This window comes from Bos indicus x Bos taurus, chromosome 1 (assembly GCF_003369695.1).
Source record: "Bos indicus x Bos taurus breed Angus x Brahman F1 hybrid chromosome 1, Bos_hybrid_MaternalHap_v2.0, whole genome shotgun sequence".
NCBI classification, from domain to species: domain Eukaryota; kingdom Metazoa; phylum Chordata; class Mammalia; order Artiodactyla; family Bovidae; genus Bos; species Bos indicus x Bos taurus.
The window spans coordinates 117825457-117844479 of record NC_040076.1 but is presented as its reverse complement, the minus strand read 5'-3'; the positions used below and the strand labels follow the sequence as shown (position 1 = coordinate 117844479).

The 19023-nt window shown below is 41.1% G+C and overlaps 1 protein-coding gene across 3 annotated transcripts in view; it reads right to left on the bottom strand.

Moving 5' to 3' along the window:
* Positions 1-6719: 6719 nt before the first annotated feature.
* Positions 6720-19023, bottom strand: part of ANKUB1 (ankyrin repeat and ubiquitin domain containing 1) — a 30674-nt gene continuing 18370 nt past the window's right edge. For all 3 annotated transcript variants that reach the window (XM_027543665.1, XM_027543666.1, XM_027543667.1), the window contains exons 4-6: positions 17800-17914; positions 12895-13833; positions 6720-7040 (exon numbers count right to left, since the gene is read on the bottom strand). In XM_027543665.1, the coding sequence (XP_027399466.1) occupies positions 6911-7040; positions 12895-13833; positions 17800-17914 (1184 nt within the window). In that variant the 3' untranslated portion in view covers positions 6720-6910. The remainder of the gene's footprint in view (positions 7041-12894; positions 13834-17799; positions 17915-19023) is intronic.

Genomic DNA, 19023 nt, shown 5'->3' with positions numbered 1-19023 from the left:
CCATTTGTACGGCGCTGGTCATCATTTGTGCATGAAGAATCCAAAGCTCCAGACACTGTGTTATCAGCCAGTGATAGAGCTGGAAGAAGGTCAGAGCCCTTGACCACCTGCTCCGAAATACATCATTCTGCACAGCATCCTGAAAGATGAAGGTTTGTAACAAGTTCCGTGAGTGATTATAAATTAGGATAAAGATGAGGAGGAAGACAATGACCCATGCTTGTCTTTATTTTTTATGTGTTAAGGGCAGTGGGAGAATTTGGTTCCTTTACTAACTCATTCTTCTCACCTGCTGCGATTCAAATATAAGAGACTATTAAACAGCTTATTAATAAGAATATGACTCCTTAATTCTCACTCATAGTGAAGGAAAGGGTTGGGGAAAAGACAAATTTCACATCTATGGTTGTTATATCTAGGGATATAGATAAAAAGCTAACTATAGAAGACTCTTGAGAGTCCCTTGGACTGCAAGGAGATCCAACCAGTCCATTCTGAAGGAGATCAGTCCTGGGTGTTCACTGGGAGGACTGATGCTAAAGCTGAAACTCCAATACTTTGGCCACCTCATGCGAAGAGTTGACTCATTGGAAAAGACCCTGATGCTGGGAGGGATTGGGGGCAGGAGGAGAAGGGGACGACAGAGGATGAGATTGCTGGATGGCATCACCGACTTGATGGACGTGAGTTTGAGTGAACTCCGGGAGTTGGTGATGGAAAGGGAGGCCTGGCGTGCTGCAATTCATGGGGTCACAAGAGTTGGACATGACTGAGCGACTGAACTGAACTGATGCTCCAAGATATCTATATGCCATCTCCTGAGCAGAACTGAATATTGGAAATGTTTTTCAGCTCTCCTCTCTGCGTCTCCCTCATCCCTTACATATGACTGAAACTGAAATTGTTTCCTATTGTTGTTGTTCAGTCACTGAGTCATGTCCAACTTTTTTGCTTCCCCATGGACTGCAGCATGCCAGGCTTCACTGTTTCCTACGTGGGGGCACAGAAAGGCAGATCCTTAAACTTGTTAGGTCTTGAAGCAGCATTTGCAGAGAGAATACAATTTTTACTTAGGACTATTTTGCAGATCAGCAAAAATGGTATGTTCTGAAGATTTTATTCATACATTATTGAGAGAATGTCCATTATGGAGGGAATAAGGAATGCTGAAATGAATTTACGAATAGGTATACTATTATGCCAATATAATATAGCATTTCTTCTCTCTGATCTCAGGGACTTCAGCAGGAGAGATGATGGGGGTTGGGGGTGAAGATGGGAAATAAGGATGAACAGAATGGGGTGGTCAAGGAAGGTGGTCAAAAAGCCAAGTTATAGCTGGGGAAACCAGCCTGGGAGTTAGAACTTGCTAGGATAATGTATAGAGTGACTTTCTGGTACCAAGTGTCTTATGGTTGTTTAGAAGTAATTACCTGATTGAAAAATCAAAACTCTGGATTCCAGATCTGAATCTGACACTTAACTACTTGTAGGACCTCCACCAAGTTGTTTTTATATGTTACCAATTTAGCCTCTTCATCTGTAAAAACGTGTGCTTTAATGCTGACTGTCCTTAGTGTGCCATGCAGGGCTGCTATGATGCTCAGGCGAATTAACAAATTCATATCAAGAAATTGATCTTGATGATCAAATTAAATAAATCAGCATTAAGCAAGTGATTTGAAAGTGGAAGTATTTATATTTTATGAGCAGATGTTGTGTGCACATGTCATTGAGAATGTCTTGTACATGATTATCATAAAATTCATTTATTTAATTTAACAAATATTTATAGAGCAGTTATTCAAAGCTCAAGCATATGCTATTCCTTGGCAATTTAGAGATGAATAAAACACTGTCCTTGCCTAAGAGAAGATAGTAAAGGAGTCAGTCAAGTAATTTCAATACAGTGTGAAAGTGGTAATACCTGAGGAAAGAACAGAATGACCCAGAGCAAAGAGAAGGTGACGCTTAACTTTGATTTCAGTAAGATTTAGGTTTGGAATAAATGTCCTATGGTATCCTGTCTATGCTAATATACTGCTTGACAACTGTTTAATATTGTAAAAAAGTAAGACCTTAATATCACTTCATACTATCTTACTTCTAGAGCTAAAGTGAATAAAGAATAAAAACTCAACAGTTTTTCAGTTGATTCTGGCAGGGAATCAATTGTGCTGTCACATTCTTTTCTTATCATCCTCCCCTTCATCTACCTTCCTTTCCCCTCATATTTCTTCATATTTCTTTCTTCTTCATAGGCATTCCCGCCCCAGGAACTTTGTACCAGGCATCTCCTTGGTTATGTTTCAGTAATAGGTAAATAGTTTTCTTTCCAATCCCAAAGACAGGCAATGCCAAAGAATATTCAAACTACCCCACAATTGCATTCATTTCACACGCTAGCAAAGTAATGCTCAAAATTCTCCAAGCAAGGCTCCAGCAGTATGTGAACTGAGAACTTCTAGATGTTCAAGCTGGATTTAGAAAAGGCAGAGAAACCAGAGATCAAATTGCCAACATACATTGGATCATAGGAAAAGCAAGAGAATTCCAGAAAAACACCTACTTCTGCTTTGTTGCCTACACTACTTTAGTTGCTACGCTCCTTTGACTATGTGGATCACGACGAACTGTGCAACATTCTTAAAGAGATGAGAATACCAGACCACCTTACCTGCCTCCTGAGAAATCTGTATACAGGTCAAGAAGCAGCAGTTAGAACCGGACATGGAAAAACAGACCAGTTCCCAATTGGGAAAGGAGTACATCAAGGCTATATATTGTCCCCCTGCTTATTTAACTTATATGCAGAGTACATCATGTGAAATCCTAAGCTGGATGAAGCACAAGCTAGCATCAAGATTGCCAGGAGAAATATCAGTAACCTCAGACATGCAGATGACACCACCCTTATGGCAGAAAGAAAAGAGGAATTGAAGAGCCTCTTCATGAAAATGAAAGAGGAGTGTGAAAAAGCTGGCTTAAAACTCAACATTCCAAAAATGAAGATCATGGCATCTGATCCCATCACTTCATGGCAAATAAATGGGGAAGCAATGGAAATGGTGACAGACTGTCTTTTTGGGGGCTCCAAAATCATTGCAGATGGTGACTGCAGCCATGAAATTAAAAGATGCTTGCTCCTTGGAAGAAAAGCTATGACCAACCTAGACAGCATATAAAAAGCAGAGACATTACTTTGCCAACAAAGGTCCATCTAGTCAACACTACGGTTTTTCCTGTAGTCATGTATGAATGTGAGAGTTGGACCATAAAGAGGGCTGAGCATCAAAGAATTGATGCTTTTGAACTGTGGTGTTGGAGAAGACTCTTGAGAGTCCCTTGGACTGCAAGGAGGTCAAACCAGTCAATCCTAAAGGAAATCAGTTCTGAATATTCATTGGAAGGACTGATGCTGAAGCTGAAACTCCAATACCTTGGCCACCTGATGGGAAGAACTCATTGGAAAAGACCCTGATGCTGGGAAAGATTTAAGACAGGAGGAGAAGGGAATGACAGAGGATGAGATAGTCGGATGGTATCACCGACTCTCTGGACATGAGTTTGAGCAAGTTCCAGGAGGTGGTAATGGACAGGAAAGCCTGGCATGCTACAGTCCATGGGGTGACAAAGAGTCGGACATGAATGATTGACTGAACTGAACTGAACTGATTATCTCCTGCAAGGAATTGCAGTTCAGTTCAGCACATAGTCAAGGGGAAGGTAACATGGTGGCATCCATCACATGAACTGCCCTCTCATGAGTCTGAGGCTGGCATCAAGTAGTTTATTAATTAGCTCCTAAAATTTTTCTCATTATTTTAGTTAACTTTTTTTAACTGGATGATAAAATTCATTCAGAAAAGGGTACAGAGCTGGGGGGTGGGGATGGGAACCACTTCTTGTCGAATTTTCTCAAATTGAACACATCTATTAACCCAGATCAAGAAATAGAATGTTACCAGTACCCCAGAACCTGTGCTGTGCTCTCTTCCAGTTACAATCCCCTCTTACTGTCTTTGCAATGACTAACACTTCTGTACATGCTGCCTACATTTCTTCAGCATCATCTTTCCTTTTTTTGGTATCAACTTTCTATATGCCCAACCCTATAATATCAAACTAGAAGCCTATTTTTAGATGGTTTTAGATTTTAGGTGTCTCTGACTATTATAAGGATCTACCTTATAAACTTTTCTAGCAAATAGAATCAAAAATTTAAAATATTTAAAAAAACATTTAATAAGTGATTTGTAAGACTTCTACACTAAAAAACTTTGATGAGTGAAATCAAGGAAGACTTAAATAAATGGGGACATATACCATGGATGGTGAAATATATGGTGGGTTGTAAGATTCACTATTATTAAGAAGTTAGTTTCGAACAATCAAAATCCCAATAGGCTTTTTTTAAAAATAGAGGATAGCAAGTTTATTTTATTTTTATTATTTTTTACACATTTATTTTAAAATCTTTTTGGAAATGCAAGTGGCTAAGAATAGCCAAAACAAACAAGGAAAAAGAACAAATCAATTGTAAATTGATTTTTGACAAGGGTGCCAAGGTCCTAGGGCTTCCCTGGTGCCTCAGTGGTAAAGTCACCTACTAGTGCAGGAGACACAGTATAGATTTCTGGGTCAGGAAGATCTCCTGGAGAAGGAAATGGTGACCCACTCCAGCATGCTTGCCTAGGAAATCCTATCGACAGAGCAGCATGGAGATCTACAGTCTGTGGGGTCACAAAGAGATGGACATCACTTAGCGACTAAACACACATAGACCTGAAGAACTCTGAAACTTCTAGAAGAAAACATTTGAGAATATCTTCATGGCTTTGGGGTAGGCAAAGATTTCTTAGAGAGGAAGCAGAAAGCATGAACTATAAAAGAAAAAAACGATAAACTGTACTTCATTGGAGTTAAAAAATTTTCATTCATCAAAAGACACCATTAATAAAATGAAAGAGCCCACAGATTAGGAAAAAATGCTTACAGTACATACATCTGACAAGGAACTTGTATCATGAATATATAAAACTCTCCAATAAACCAATAATTAAAAGATAAACAACAGAATTTTTTAAATGGACAAAAACTTAATTGACACTTCACAAAATAAATGGTACAAATAGCCAAGAATCACATGAAAAAGCATTCAATATTATTAGTCATCAAGGAAATGCAAATTAAAACCACAATGAGAAGTCATTTCAAACCTACTAGAATAAAAATCAGAAGTACTAATGACACCAAATTTTGGTGAGTCTGTAAAGTGACCAGAACACTTGTTACTAGAGGTGTAAAACTATAATACTGCTTTGGAGAACTGTTAGGTAGGTTCTTATAATGTTACTATATATTTACTGTATTATCACACAGTTCCATACCTAGATGTTTGCCCCCAAATAAATGAAAGGATATGTCCAGAAAAAGACCTTTACCATAAAGTTTAAAGCAGCTTTATTCACAATATTGCAAAACTGGAGACACCCAATGTCATACATCTGAATACATTGTGATGTGACCACATAGTGAAATACTACTCAATAGTAAAAAAAGATTCAAGGAAGACTTGTATAGAGGAAGTGCAAATATTGGAGTTGTTAGACCTGGACTGGAAAATAGCTATGAATAACATGTCCAAAATATTAGAAGACTAGTAAAGTATTTAATCAGCGCAGCAGAAACTGTAAAAAAAAAATTAACAAGTTAGAAAACAAATATACAATATAAAGAGTAAACAAAAGGAGCAGTCCATTGTGGAAAACTAGTAAAATTGACAAAACCATTACAAGACTGACTATCCATGGCAAAAATAAAAATAGGGCAAAAGATACTAGTAATGATATCAGCAATTAATAAAGGAATATTACTACATAGAGAAAAAGAAAAGAATGTACTACTAATAATGCAACAATGTTAATGAGCCTCAATAGATTAAGTTGAGAAAAATAACCCAGACACAAAGTGAACAGCTGTATGATTCCTTTAATTGGAAAGTGTTATACATGGAGATATATCAGGAAATCAGAATAGCAGTCGTCTATATGGATTAAGATAAATTTAGGAGTTTGAAGGAACTTTCTGAGGTAATGGAAGTCTTTATGTCTTGACTAGGTTATTAGTTACACAGATGTATATGTTTGTTCAATCTGTTGAATCTTACATTTAAGATCTTTGTAATTCACTGTAGGTAAACTCTACATCAGTTTTAAAAAATTAATAGCAAGCAGTGTCTTAGCAGAAATTCAAAAGATATCTGAGACCAGTATTAGACGTAGATGGTGTTTATAACCCTACCAGGGACTTTCCCTGTATCAGTTCAGTTCAGTCGCTCAGTCATGTCTGACTCTTTGCCACCCCATGGACTGCAGCACGCCAGGTTCCCCGTCCATCACCAACTCCTGGAACTTGCTCAAACTCATGTGCATCGAGTTGGTGATGCCATCCAGCCATCTCATCCCTATATAGAATATTTTTCCTATATAGAATTTTTTGAATTAATATTCTACTGTGTACTGCAATCATATGTTTAAAAAACAAAAATCATTTTTAAAAGTCCCAGGAAAGCAAATAATAATAAAAGAGGCAGAGAGAGGGAGAAAATAAACATTCTTGCTCATGTCCTTGTTTCTCACCTTCCCAGTTGCCCTACTACCATAGGCAACTGCTCTTCTCAGTTTCTTATGAATTATACCTCAGACTCTTTGTGTAAAAACAAATGCCCTAAATTTTCACTTAGGGTGATGGAGTTTTTGAAAACATGGTATTGAACTTTAAATATTCATGTAGCATCAGAACTGTTATCAGAAGCCCCAAAATTAAAACAGGTATTAGAAACTTTAGCATTAGAATTAGAAGTTCTGTCTGACCAGGTCTTCATACAAACTGGGGTTGTTGTGACTTTTCAAAGCACAATTTCTGGAGGATTTTCACATGCTGTCAAGCCTCCTTGGGTAGTCAGATTAGAAATGCTCTTTTTCGCTAGGACTCTTGCTATTCCTAACTGCTGAAGCCATCGTTTCTCTTTAAAGGCACTGCAAGAAAACAGGGCATAATTTATAAGGAGGTCCATTCTTGTCCCCATTTATAGCTAAAGTGATGGAAATCTCGGGCTTATTTTGTTGTTTCTGTGGCTGGTTTGTCTTATCCTATGAGGAAGTAAACAGGAAAAAGGAATCTTTCTAAAACCATTTCCTTGTGAAGCAGTGGGAATAAAATCATCCCAAGGCAATACCAAAAGGTGAGCACTCACAGCTAGAAACAGAAAGCCACTCAATGTCATAGAATTTGCTGGGTTGAAGCTTCTTTTTTTTTTTTTTTTTGGCCGTGCTATGCAACTTGCAGGAACCTTAGTTTCTGAACTAGGGATTGAACCCACTTCCTTGGCAGCAAAAACCTGGGGTGCTAACCACTGGACAACAGGGAATTCCCTCCTTTGTACTTTTTATCAAAATGAAACAAAACAAAGCAACATAGAGAGATCTGCTTTTATCAGGAGCATAAGAGCCCATCAGAAACATCTTTGGGGATTGCCATCTATTCTCAGTGCACCCTGAACCTTCTGGACCAGTCCTCCACATTTGGATCTTCACTAAGCTGGATTTCCAGGTTACATCAAGTTCACTGGAATCAGAAAATAAGCTGTAAGGAAGACAGTTTTCTAGGCACACCTTGGCAATATTCTTTGATGTGTATAAAGCTGACACTGTCTTCTGAGGAATGAGACAGTCACTGTCAGCTCCATACCAGCCACCTGCACACACCACCCAAGACCCACATTATCATTGGATCTGAGTTAACTCAATACTCTGAGTCAACCCTCACAAGTATATTTTTGTGAAGCTAAAGATGGCATTCCTAGAGACTTCCCTGGTGGGCTCATGGCTAACTCTCTGTCCTCCCAATGCAGGGGGCCCAGGTTCAATCCCTGGTCAGGGAACTAGATCCCACAGGCCACAACTAAAAGACTGAAGATTCTGTGTACTGCAACTAAGACCGAGCACAGCCAAATAAATAAATAATAATAAATATTAAAATAAATAAATGAATGAATAATGTTAAAAAAAATGTGGAGTTCCTGAATGACACATAGTCCAGCAAATGCTCTCATATGATGCCAGATGAAATGTCTGGGGTCCTGGTTTGGGAGATCACATTTATCACATAGTTGGGAACATCTAATGGACTGTCCCTGACCCGGTTCTCCTGGGTCACCACCACAAAGGATTAGTTAGGCTCTTTCCCATCTCCTGGCTATGATACTAGCTTGATGATGGTGGACCCCACCATCAAGATGGAACGTGTCCATTTCTCACATTTTGGCCCAAGAGCTATAACTGATCCTTCAGCGCAAAGTGCTCAGACCACCTGGCTGCCAGGCTTAACTGCCAGCTTCAGATGGACATGAGTGCTTTCATGACTCCTGTGAGGGGGGACATGAGTCAAACCAGAGAGAGATTTTCAGGGGCAAAAGGTGTGCAGGTTCCCCCGTGCCCTCTGCAACACACCAACAGGGGAATGTGGGATACATCCTGGGAAAGATGCTGTGGGAAAGGGAGAAGACAGATGGGAAGGCAGTCAAGAGTACAAATGCAAGGAAGAGGAAAATATTGGGAAATGAGAAACAATAAGTTTGGAAATAAGATTTCTATTCTCAACCTCATTGTGCTCAGTTTAGTTCAGTCATTCAGTCGAGTCTGACTCTTTGTGACCCCATGGTCTGCAGCACACCAGGCTTCCCATCCATCACCAACTCCCAGAGCTTGCTCAAACTCATATCCATTGAATCGGTGATGCCATCCAACCATCTCATCCTCTGTTGTCCTCTTATCCTCCTGCCTTCAATCTTTCCCAGCATTAGGGTCTTTTCCAGTGAGTTCTTCCCATCAGGTGGCCAAAGTATTGGAGCTTCAGTATCAGTTCTTCCAATGAATATTCAGAACTGATTTCCTTTAGGATTGACTGGTTTGATCTTGCAGTCCAAGGGACTCTCAAGAGTCTTCTCCAACACCACAGTTCAAAAGCATCAGTTCTTTGATGCTCAGCCTTCTTTATGGTCCAACTCTCACATCCATACATGACTATTGGAAAAACCATAGCTTTGACTAGACGGACCTTTGTCAGCAAAGTAATGTCTCTGCTTTTTAATATGCTGTCTAGATTGGTCATAGCTTTTCTTTCAAGGAGCAAGCGTCTTTTAATTTCATGGATGCAGTCATCATCTGCAGTGATTTTGGAGCCCCCCCAAATAAAGTCTGTCACTGTTTCCATTGTTTCCCCATCTATCTGCCATGAAGTGATGGGATCAGATGCCATGATCTTCATTTTTTGAATGTTGAGTTTTTAGCCAGCTTTTTCACACTCCTCTTTCACTTTCATGAAGAGGCTCTTCAATTCCTCTTTTCTTTCTGCCGTAAGGGTGATGTCATCTGCATATCTGAGGTTATTGATGTTTCTCCTGGCAATCTTGATTCCAGCTTGTGCTTCATCCAGCTTGGGATTTCACATGATGTACTTTGCATATAAGTTAAATAAGCAGGGAGACAATATACAGCCTTGATGTACTCCTTTCCCAATTTGGAACTGGTCTGTTTTTCCATGTCCGGTTCTAACTGTTGCTTCTTGACCTGTATATAGATTTCTCAGGAGGCAGGTAAGGTGGTCTGGTATTCCCATTTCTTTAAGAATTTTCCATTTTTTTGTTGTGATCCACATAGTCAAAGGCTTTAGTGTAGTCAATGAAACAGAAGTAGATGTTTGTCTGGAATTCTCTTGCTTTTTCTATGATCCAATGTATGTTGGCAATTTGATCTCTGGTTCCTCTGGCTTTTCTAAATCCAGCTTGAACATCTGGAAATTCTTGGTTCATGTACTGTTGGAGCCCCGCTTGGAGAATTTTGAGCATTACTTTGCAAGTGTGTGCTACTGCTAAGTCACTTCAGTCGTGTCCGACTCTGTGCGACCCCACAGACAGCAGCCCACCAGGCTCCCCCGTCCCTGGGATCTCCAGGCAATAACACTGGAGTGGGTTGCCATTTCCTTCTCCAATGCATGAAAGTGAAAAGTGAAAGTGAAGTCACTCAGTCATGTCCGACTCTTAGCGACCCCATGGACTGCGGCCTACCAGGCTCCTCCCTCCGTCTATGGGATTTTCCAGGCAAGAGTACTGGAGTGGGGTGCCATTGCCTTCTCTGGCAAGTGTGTGAGATGAGTGCAATTGTGCAGTAGTTTGAGCATTCTTTGGCATTGCCTTTCTTTGGGATTGGAATGAAAACTGACCTTTTCCAGTCCTGTGGCCACTGCTGAGTTTTCCAAATTTGCTGGCATATTGAGTGCAGCACTTTCACAGCGTCATCTTTTAGGAATTGAAATAGCTCAGCTGGAATTCCATCACCTCCACTAGCTTTGTTTGAAGTGATGGTTCTGAAGGCCCACTTGATTTCTCATTCCAGGATGTCTGGCTCTAGGTGAGTGGTCACACCATCGTGGTTATCTGGGTTATTAAGATCTTTTTTTGTGTAGTTCTTCTGTGTATTCTTGCCACCTCTTCTTAATATCTTCTGTTTCTGTTAGGTCCATATGGTTTCTGTCCTTTATCGAGCCCATCTTTGCATGAAATGTTCCCTTGGTATCTCTAATTTTCTTGAAGAGATCTCTAGTCTTTCCCATTCTATTGTTTTCCTCTCTTTCTTTGCATTGATCGCTGAGGTTTCTTATCTCTCCTTGCTATTATTTGGAACTCTGCATTCAAATGGGTAAATCTTTCCCTTTCTCCTTTGCCTTTGGCTTCTCTTCTTTTCTCAGCTATTTGTAAGGCCTTCTCAGACAACCATTTTGCCTTTTTGCATTTCTTTTTCTTGGGGATGGTCTTGATCACCAGCTCCTGTACAGTGTCCTGAACCTCCGTCCATAGTTCTTCAGGCACTCTGTCTATAAAATCTCATCTCTTGAATCTATTTGTCACTTCCACTCTATAATCGTAAGGGATTTGATTTTGGTCATACTTGAGTGGTCTAGTGGTTTTCTCTACTTTCTTCAATTTAAGTCTGAATTTTGCAATAAGGATTTCATGTTCTGAGTCACAGTCAGCTCCCAGTCTTCTTTTGCTGACTGTATAGAGCTTCTCCATCTTCAGCTGCAAAAAATATAATCAATCTCGTTTTGGTATTGACCATCTGGTGATGTCCATGTGTGGTATCTTCTTTTGTGTTGTTGGAAGATGGTATTTGCTATGACCAGTGTGTTCTCTTGGCAAAACTCTGTTAGCCTTTGCCCTGCTTCATTTTGTACTCCAAGGCCAAACTTGCCTGTTACACCAAGTATCTCTTGACTTCCTACTTTTGCATTCAAGTCCCCTGTGATGAAAAGGACATCTTTTTTGGGTGTTAGAACTAGAAGGTCTTGTAGGTCATCATAGAACTGTTTAATTTCAGCTTCTTCAGCATTGGTGGTTGGAGCATAGACTTGGATTACTGTGATATTGAATGATTTGCCTTGGAAATGAAGAGAGATCATTCTGTCATTTTTGGGATTGCACCCAAGTACTCCATTTTGGATTTTTTTGTTGACTACGAGGTCTACTGCATTTTCCTGTGGGATTCGTGCCCACAGTAGTAGATATAATGGTCATCTGTATTAAATTCGCCCATTCTAGTCCATTTTAGTTCACTGATTCCTAAAATGTCAATGTTCACTCTTGCCATCTCCTATTTGACCACTTCCAATTTACCTTGATTCATGGACCTAACATTCCAGATTGCTATGCAATATTGTTCTTTACAGCATCGGATCTTGCTTCCGTCACCAGTCACATCCACAGTTTTAGGGCTAAAATTATTCTCACCAGTAGGTGGCAACAATCTAGCTGATATAAAGACAAATACAGAGAGGCCACTAAAACAGTCTAGCTTTGTTTTTTCTTTCCTTCTCATGATATTGAGTAAGGGGGAAAGCCATTCATAAATCTATATTTCCACTGTAATCATGGCACCCAAGAATGCCTCATAAGTCGTGGATGGGTCCTGAGATCTAATTAGAGTTCTGTTTTCAGTGTAAAGTGATGACCCACATATAAAATTTTATCTTATGAAATGAATGTGCCTGAAAAATTTGCTTCTGACACACTTTTTTATGTCTTTAAATGTCATAATGGATTACTTTTTAAACTTACCTTAAATGTTAATGTCAATTCTATTCTCTTATCCAGTATAGTTCTCCCCCAGCCTGTATATCTTATCTGTAAGTCAACTGAAGTCTTATGACTCAGTTTGTCATTAAATTGTTCTTTTCTTCCCTTCCACTTTCACTACCATCTAGGCTTCCATTGACACTTTTGATATCTCCCAGATTGCAAGTTTCCCCCTTCTCCCTTTAATTATAATTAGCAATTCCTTTTAGTTCAAAGAAAATGCAGCAGCAGCAGCAAGGGAACTTGTTCATTGATACAACTCTTCTCTTCATGAAAATTTGGTGAGTAGAATACTACACAGATGGGCCAATAAAATCAGTTCATTTTGTCCTGAATATGAGGTTAGGCTGAGGACCTTGAAGCTGGGGACTGATGCATTGGAACAACCTGTATTACACCATATGGCATGTTAGGGCCTCATGGACCATTTGTTCCCTGTGTGTGTGTGTATTAGCCACTCAGTCGTGTCCTACTCTGTGGGACCCCATGGACTGTAACCCACCAGGCTTCTCTGCCCATGGGATTCTCCAGGCATGCATACTGGAGTGGATTGCCATGCCCTCCTCCAGAGGAGCTTCCCAACCTAGGGATCAAACTCAGATCTCCTGCATTGCAGGCAGACTCTTTTCCATCTGAACCACAAGATTGTTCCCTAGAGCTGCCCAATTAAAGTTCACCTTTGTTTGAAGAGAAAAGCTTACCTGGCCACAGCTAAGCAGTAGATGGCGTTCTGCCTTGGAGTCCTCCCACTATGCTCTGAGAAAGATGCAAAGGAAGATCTGAGTAAAAAGTCAGCACTGGGAGTTGCATAGTAAAAAGATGGGTGTGAATAGCCCACTCTTGAAATTGGAGGGAGAGGGACTTGGGGCATATATGTATTTTTAATGAGCTTTTCTTTTTTCCTAGTTGTGGCAGTAGTTTTTTTCTGGCTTTGTTGTCTTTTTTGTAATTCAGAGAATGTGTTTGCATCTACCAGTGGAGGAAATCTGACTATCTCTTCTCTTGTGTCCTGCTGTGCAACTGCCAAAGGACAGGCAAGTTTCCTGCTCACAGTTTGCTCCCTGAGGGGCGGCAGTTTGCTCTCAATGCCTCCTTGTGAGTCCTTGTCCATAGCCTTCTGCCAGCTCTTGGAGGTCATTTTGGGTTTGGTGAAACCGTCCACCATCACAACATCTCCAACTTTTGCCCCCAAGACCCTTGCCCCGCAAAGCTGGCCTTTATTCAGGTTGTGACTCTGAGCTCTGAGTACCCATTGTTTTATTTTAATATAAATCCTCATGGAGACTGAGATTTTCAGAAAAGAAACCGTGGACCACATTTTACTCAGTAAATACAACACGCAGTCTTTATGCTTGTGTTTGCACGCAATGGTCAGAGGAGTTTGTCCTGCTGCGTTTTTGCAATCCAGGCACAGCACGCTGCAATTGACAAAGGCCTTCAGAATCAACAGTTGGCCAGCTTCCGCAGCTGCATGAATGGGGCATTTAGAGACGTCTGTGTGCAGGGCTTCCTGGCACCATGCTCGGTAGGGGTGCACGCCGACTGTCTCGTGGGGCCGCACACCCTGTTTCAGGGCCCATTCAGTGAGCTCAATGTACCCATAAAAGGCGGCGATGTACAGGGCGACCCTTTTCTGATACCTGAATGAATGAAACAAGCCAGAGCAAACAGACAAATGTAGTTTCACTAAATACCCCTGAAGCATTCTAGTTAAAATATTTATTTCTTCCTAACTTTTACCTACAATGTTTTCAGAAAAGGCCTATAGTAATATACAGGCTTCCCAGATGGGGCTAGTGGTAAAGAACCCACCTGTCAATGCAAAAGACACAAGAGATACGGGTTCGGTCCCTGGGTGGGGAAGATCCCCTGGAGGATGAAATGGCAACCCACTCCAGTGTTCTTGCTTGGAGAATCCCATGGGCAGAGGAGCCTGGAGAGCTACAATCCATGGGGTCACAAAGAGTCAGGACACAACTGAAGTGACTTAGCACACAATATGCAGGTTCAATCACACAGGCCTTGCTTATACACATCGTCCTACTGTGCATATGTAAATAATTCAAACTGGTTTCTTTGGAGCAGTTTTCTTTTTTATGAAAATCAAATGTTCAAGAAAAATATTAAGCTTTGTATTAACTGGGAAAGTACAGGAAGAGATTCAGTACATTTTTAGAAATTTGAACGTTTTGTATGTTTGTTTGCTTTGTCCTTATTTTCTGGCTTCTCAGAGTCTCCACTGCTATTCTGATCTAAACCACTAGATTGCCTCCCACCAGCATGACCACCAGTGCCACAGTCTCCTAACTGGTCTCCCACTTCCTTCTTATCCTGCTATGGGCTTTTCCTCACATAGTGCTTAGCAATCTTCTTTTTCCTTAAGTTGGTGGTGGCCTATGCCCTGTTCTAAACAATAGCTTAGCTTGTTCTAATAGCTTCCTGCTGCAACTGAAATTCTAATGCTTCACTTTGGCCTACAAGGCCCCTGTCACCAGGACCCTGCCCGTCTCTAACATCACTTCCCACCAACTCCCCTTCTCTTCCACTGTATTATACCCTTACTGGCCTTCCTGACATCTCTATCCTTCCAATACCCCATCAGGCACAAATCAAATGATTGGTGAAGAGCGTTCAGAGAAATAAGAATTAGGGAGGCAAGGCTAGGCAGGGCCCTGCCAGGTATTGTCCAGATCCACTTGGACAAGGCTTATCAGAGCCCATTATAGAGATGGAAGCAAGCTAGCCTGGTATCATCCAAAATCTACTGCATAGAACTAACTTTTGTTTCTGATTACATGCTCACCACAGCATCTGTTCCTGTCTATTGGCTTCCCATGGAATTCTCCTGAATGAGAAAGATGATCTTCCCAGAACATGTGAGCTTCTAGGGCCCTATGACAGTTAGAGTCTAACTAACTAGAGTTATACATGAATGCACTGGTGTTTTGGTTCATATATCAATTTATTTTGAAATTCATTAGTGTAAGCCGGCAACTCTGAATTTGATCAGTTTTCCTGATTCGGGGAGAAAAGCCTCTCCTGGGTCAACCAACTGGCCTTCGCTTTCATCCTTAATACCCATGTTGTTGGAACTAGAGCTCTCTTGTTGCTGAGCCTAGTTGATTCTGCCTCCTAAACGATCTTTTCACTATCTATCTGTTCTCCTAGACCCACCTCTGCTACATAAGCCTAGCTCAGGCCGCCAGTGTCTTTTGACTGTCTGCCTCTATTCCCCATACTGCAGCCAGAGCCAAAATTCTAAAATGCAGATTGCATCATGGTCTTTCTCTACCTTCCATGTCTTCCCACCATTCAAAAGATAAAGTCCAAATTCCTTCACATTCCTACAAGAACCTTCATGAGCTGGCCTCTTCTAACCTTTCCAGCCTCTGGCCACTAGCTTCCTCTTGTTCTATAATCTACCATGTGGAACTTCTTTCAGTTTTTTAAATCTGTTCTTGCCCCTGGGTCTTTATACATGTGGTTCCATCTGTTTTGAAAGTGTTAGTTAATCGATCGTGTCTGACTCTTTGCTACCCTGTGGACTGTAGCCCTCCAGGCTCCTCTGTCCATGGGATTTCCCAGGCAAGAATACTGGAGTGGGTAGCCATTCCCTTCTCCAGGAGATCTTCCCAACCCAGGGATCAAACCCAGGTCTCCTGTATTGCAGGCAGATTCTTTACCCTCTGAGCCACCAGGAAAGCCCTCATTGGAACGTTTTAATTCTTCTCCCAATCATTTACCTGAGTATCAGCCCTTCAAGTTCCTTTTTAAGGATGCTTTATCTGCTCCTGTAAGTCTAGTTGTCCCTACTATATAGTCCCTTATCTTCTTGCACAATGCCCATGTCATCATACTTTTCAGGCTGAATGGTAACAGCAGTGACACCTAACATTTATATCCTCCTTACCATGTGCCAGGCTGATCTCTAAGTTCCTTCTGATGTTAGCTCAGTTAATCTCTAAAGTAGTTCTATAAGATAGGTGCTATTATTATTCACATTTTACAGAAGAGGAAACTGAGGTACAGGATGACTACTTGCTCAAGTGTACACAATTAAACACTGAGGGAGTAGGGCTATGAATCTAGGTAGATTGTCACTGGAGTTTGTACCCCTGAACATTTTGCAATTCTGTTCTTCCAAGAATTAGTTACTTATTTTGTGTGTCTTCTACTGGACTATAAACTTGCTAAAGGCAGGAATCATATCTTGTTTATTGCTCATGCTGCTGCTAAGTCACTTCAGTCGTGTCTGACTCTGTGCGACCCCATAGCCGGCAGCCCACCAGGCTCCCCCATCCCTGGGATTCTCCAGGCAAGAACACTGGAGTGGGTTGCCATTTCCTTCTCCAATGCATGAAAGTGAAGAGTGAAAGTGAAGTTGCTCAGTCGTGTCAGACCCCCAGCGACCCCATGGACTGCAGCCTACCAGGCTCCTCCGTCCATGGGATTCTCCAGGCAAGAGCACTGGAGTGGGTTGCCATTGCCTTCTCCTTATTGCTCATAGTACATAGTAAACGCTCAATAGATGTTTGTTGATTGGGTGAATGAATTGCAATAGGAGTTTTTCAGTCTTATTATGCATATTCTCTGAGCTCTTAGATTTTATTTAAAGATTAAATGGAAATGGTTAAGTACATGTGCACTGGAGTAAGTTGTTGGGATCCAAAACTTAATTGGGCCCTTTGCTAGCTGTGTGATGTTGGGCAGACTTCCTAAATCAGTTTCCTTACCTGTAAAATAAGATAAAGAATAAGATTTTTATGGGTAATCTCATAGAAATGTTCTAAGTATAAAATAAGGTAATAAGTATAACACAATGTCTGCTACAAAGTATTCAACAAATAGGCATTGTTGAAAGCAATGAAATGTTTCTTTGCATTCAGAGCATGCAAAGAGAGCATCATAATTATCCCCAAATAGAAATTAATTTAAATTATTTTAATATCTTAGAAAATTTCAAAAACTGGCTTTCCAGTCTGTCACCTCACAGCCTCCTGTGTGTGGGCATCTGTAAAGTATGATTAAACCACCACAAGGGGGCACTGTTCAAAAATACCACTGCATTAAAACCTAAAAGGTAGTTTATGCCCCTGGCAAGCTACTGGCTGCAGAGATAAGTTAAAATGTCCACCTGCTTCTCTGAGCCTACCCTCCTCCATTGCTCCAGCAGCACAGGCAACACTTCATGTGCGGCAAAAGTTTAAAAGCATGCGTTAAAAGTAATTTGATAAGTTACATGATAGCTTAGGAAGAGATCACAGATATTTTCAGCCAATCAATTAGCAATCAGTGGTTTTTAGAACAATTGAATAGAAGAGTAGCAAGGCACTTATTCTGGTAGCCTTTAAAAAGTGCTGTTAAAAGTCTAATATCCAAACCAAAGTGAAGTCTCCCATTTAGATTGTTAGTATAAGGAAAGCCTTCCTGAATTGCAATTCATCACCAAAGACTCTCAGCCCTGGTGGCATCCTTGCTGTCTTATTCTAGAATATATTGCAATAAAAATGTCTAAGGGGAACTTTCATGGAGCAACACCCCAGCTAAAGAGGTCCTATGAGAGTTTAGAAAAAATTGATTAGTTTAGCATTTGCTTTATCTCGTACTTGAGGACTGGTCCTTCATTTGATAAATAGCGTTGGACTTGAAGTTTTTGTCCAAGGAGACAACCCATCAGAAACTCCTTCCATCCGTCCCAGACATCCAAGCGAAGTGTTGTGCCTGTGGATAAAGAGAGGTGGAGACGGTTAGAGTCACCAGGGTTAGGTGATCAAAAAACATCTGATGATAGCTTTCTCCAAACTGGCCTGAACTGGGTGCCAAACGAAAAGTAGCCCTTGAATAAGGAGAGGAGGATGCCTAAAAGTGAGAGAGAAAGAGAGATGCTGTCTTTAGCTTGGGCCTACATTAACTTGGAAAAACTTTTTAACTTCTGTATACTTGCATTTTCTCATCTGCACAGTGAAAGCATACAATGCTGGACTTCTTTCTGCAGCTATCTTAAAGTAGTCCTGTGGACACTGATTCCTTGCTGATCTATACATCACCATGGAAATGTAAGCTGTTATGTTGAAAGAGAAACTCAATGGTGGCAGGACATATGTACTTCTTGGCCTTTAGCTTATGTTGTGGGCTATGGGTGAAGATGAACAATCCTTGCATTGTATCCTTCACAAAACAGGAGCCATTCTGCGTTATGAACATAATTGCATTGCAGCTGGAGGATTTATCACTTGTTCCGAAAAAGCCTGCCTGCTCCTGGCTTTGTGACTACATTCCCTTTGTCCTTCAGGCTGGTGTTTCCCAAGAATCTTTCCTCAGGCTTCTGCTCTTACTCTACATGTTCCCTCAGGATAAAACCCAGTCTTGGGAACTTTCTTGAAAGTCCAGAGGTTAAAACTCCATGCTTCCAACTGCAGGGGGCATGGGTGTGATCCCTGGTTGGGAAACTAAGATCCCCTGGCTGGAGTCCAGACTCCAGCCAGGCCCCTGCTCCAGCTGCAGATTCCTCCTGCTGGGGACATCACCAGACAAAGGATCATGCTAGAACCCTACTGTTGTGAAAGACAACCTTTGCGGTGCGACCAGAAAGAGAAAAAAACAAAAACGGGCTCCTCCCCATCTGACCCACTCAGACCTTTCTCCCTCCGGCCTGCCTCCCTCACTCTGTTCTGGCCATTCTGGCCTTTCACCTGTTCTTCAGATACATCAAGTCCACTCCCATCCTAGGATGGAAAGACCTACAATTTCTTTTGCTTCAAAGGGGCTTTATCCAGGTCCACAGGGCAGTGTCCTTCTTACTCAGCTTTGCCTTCAACATTGTATCCTCA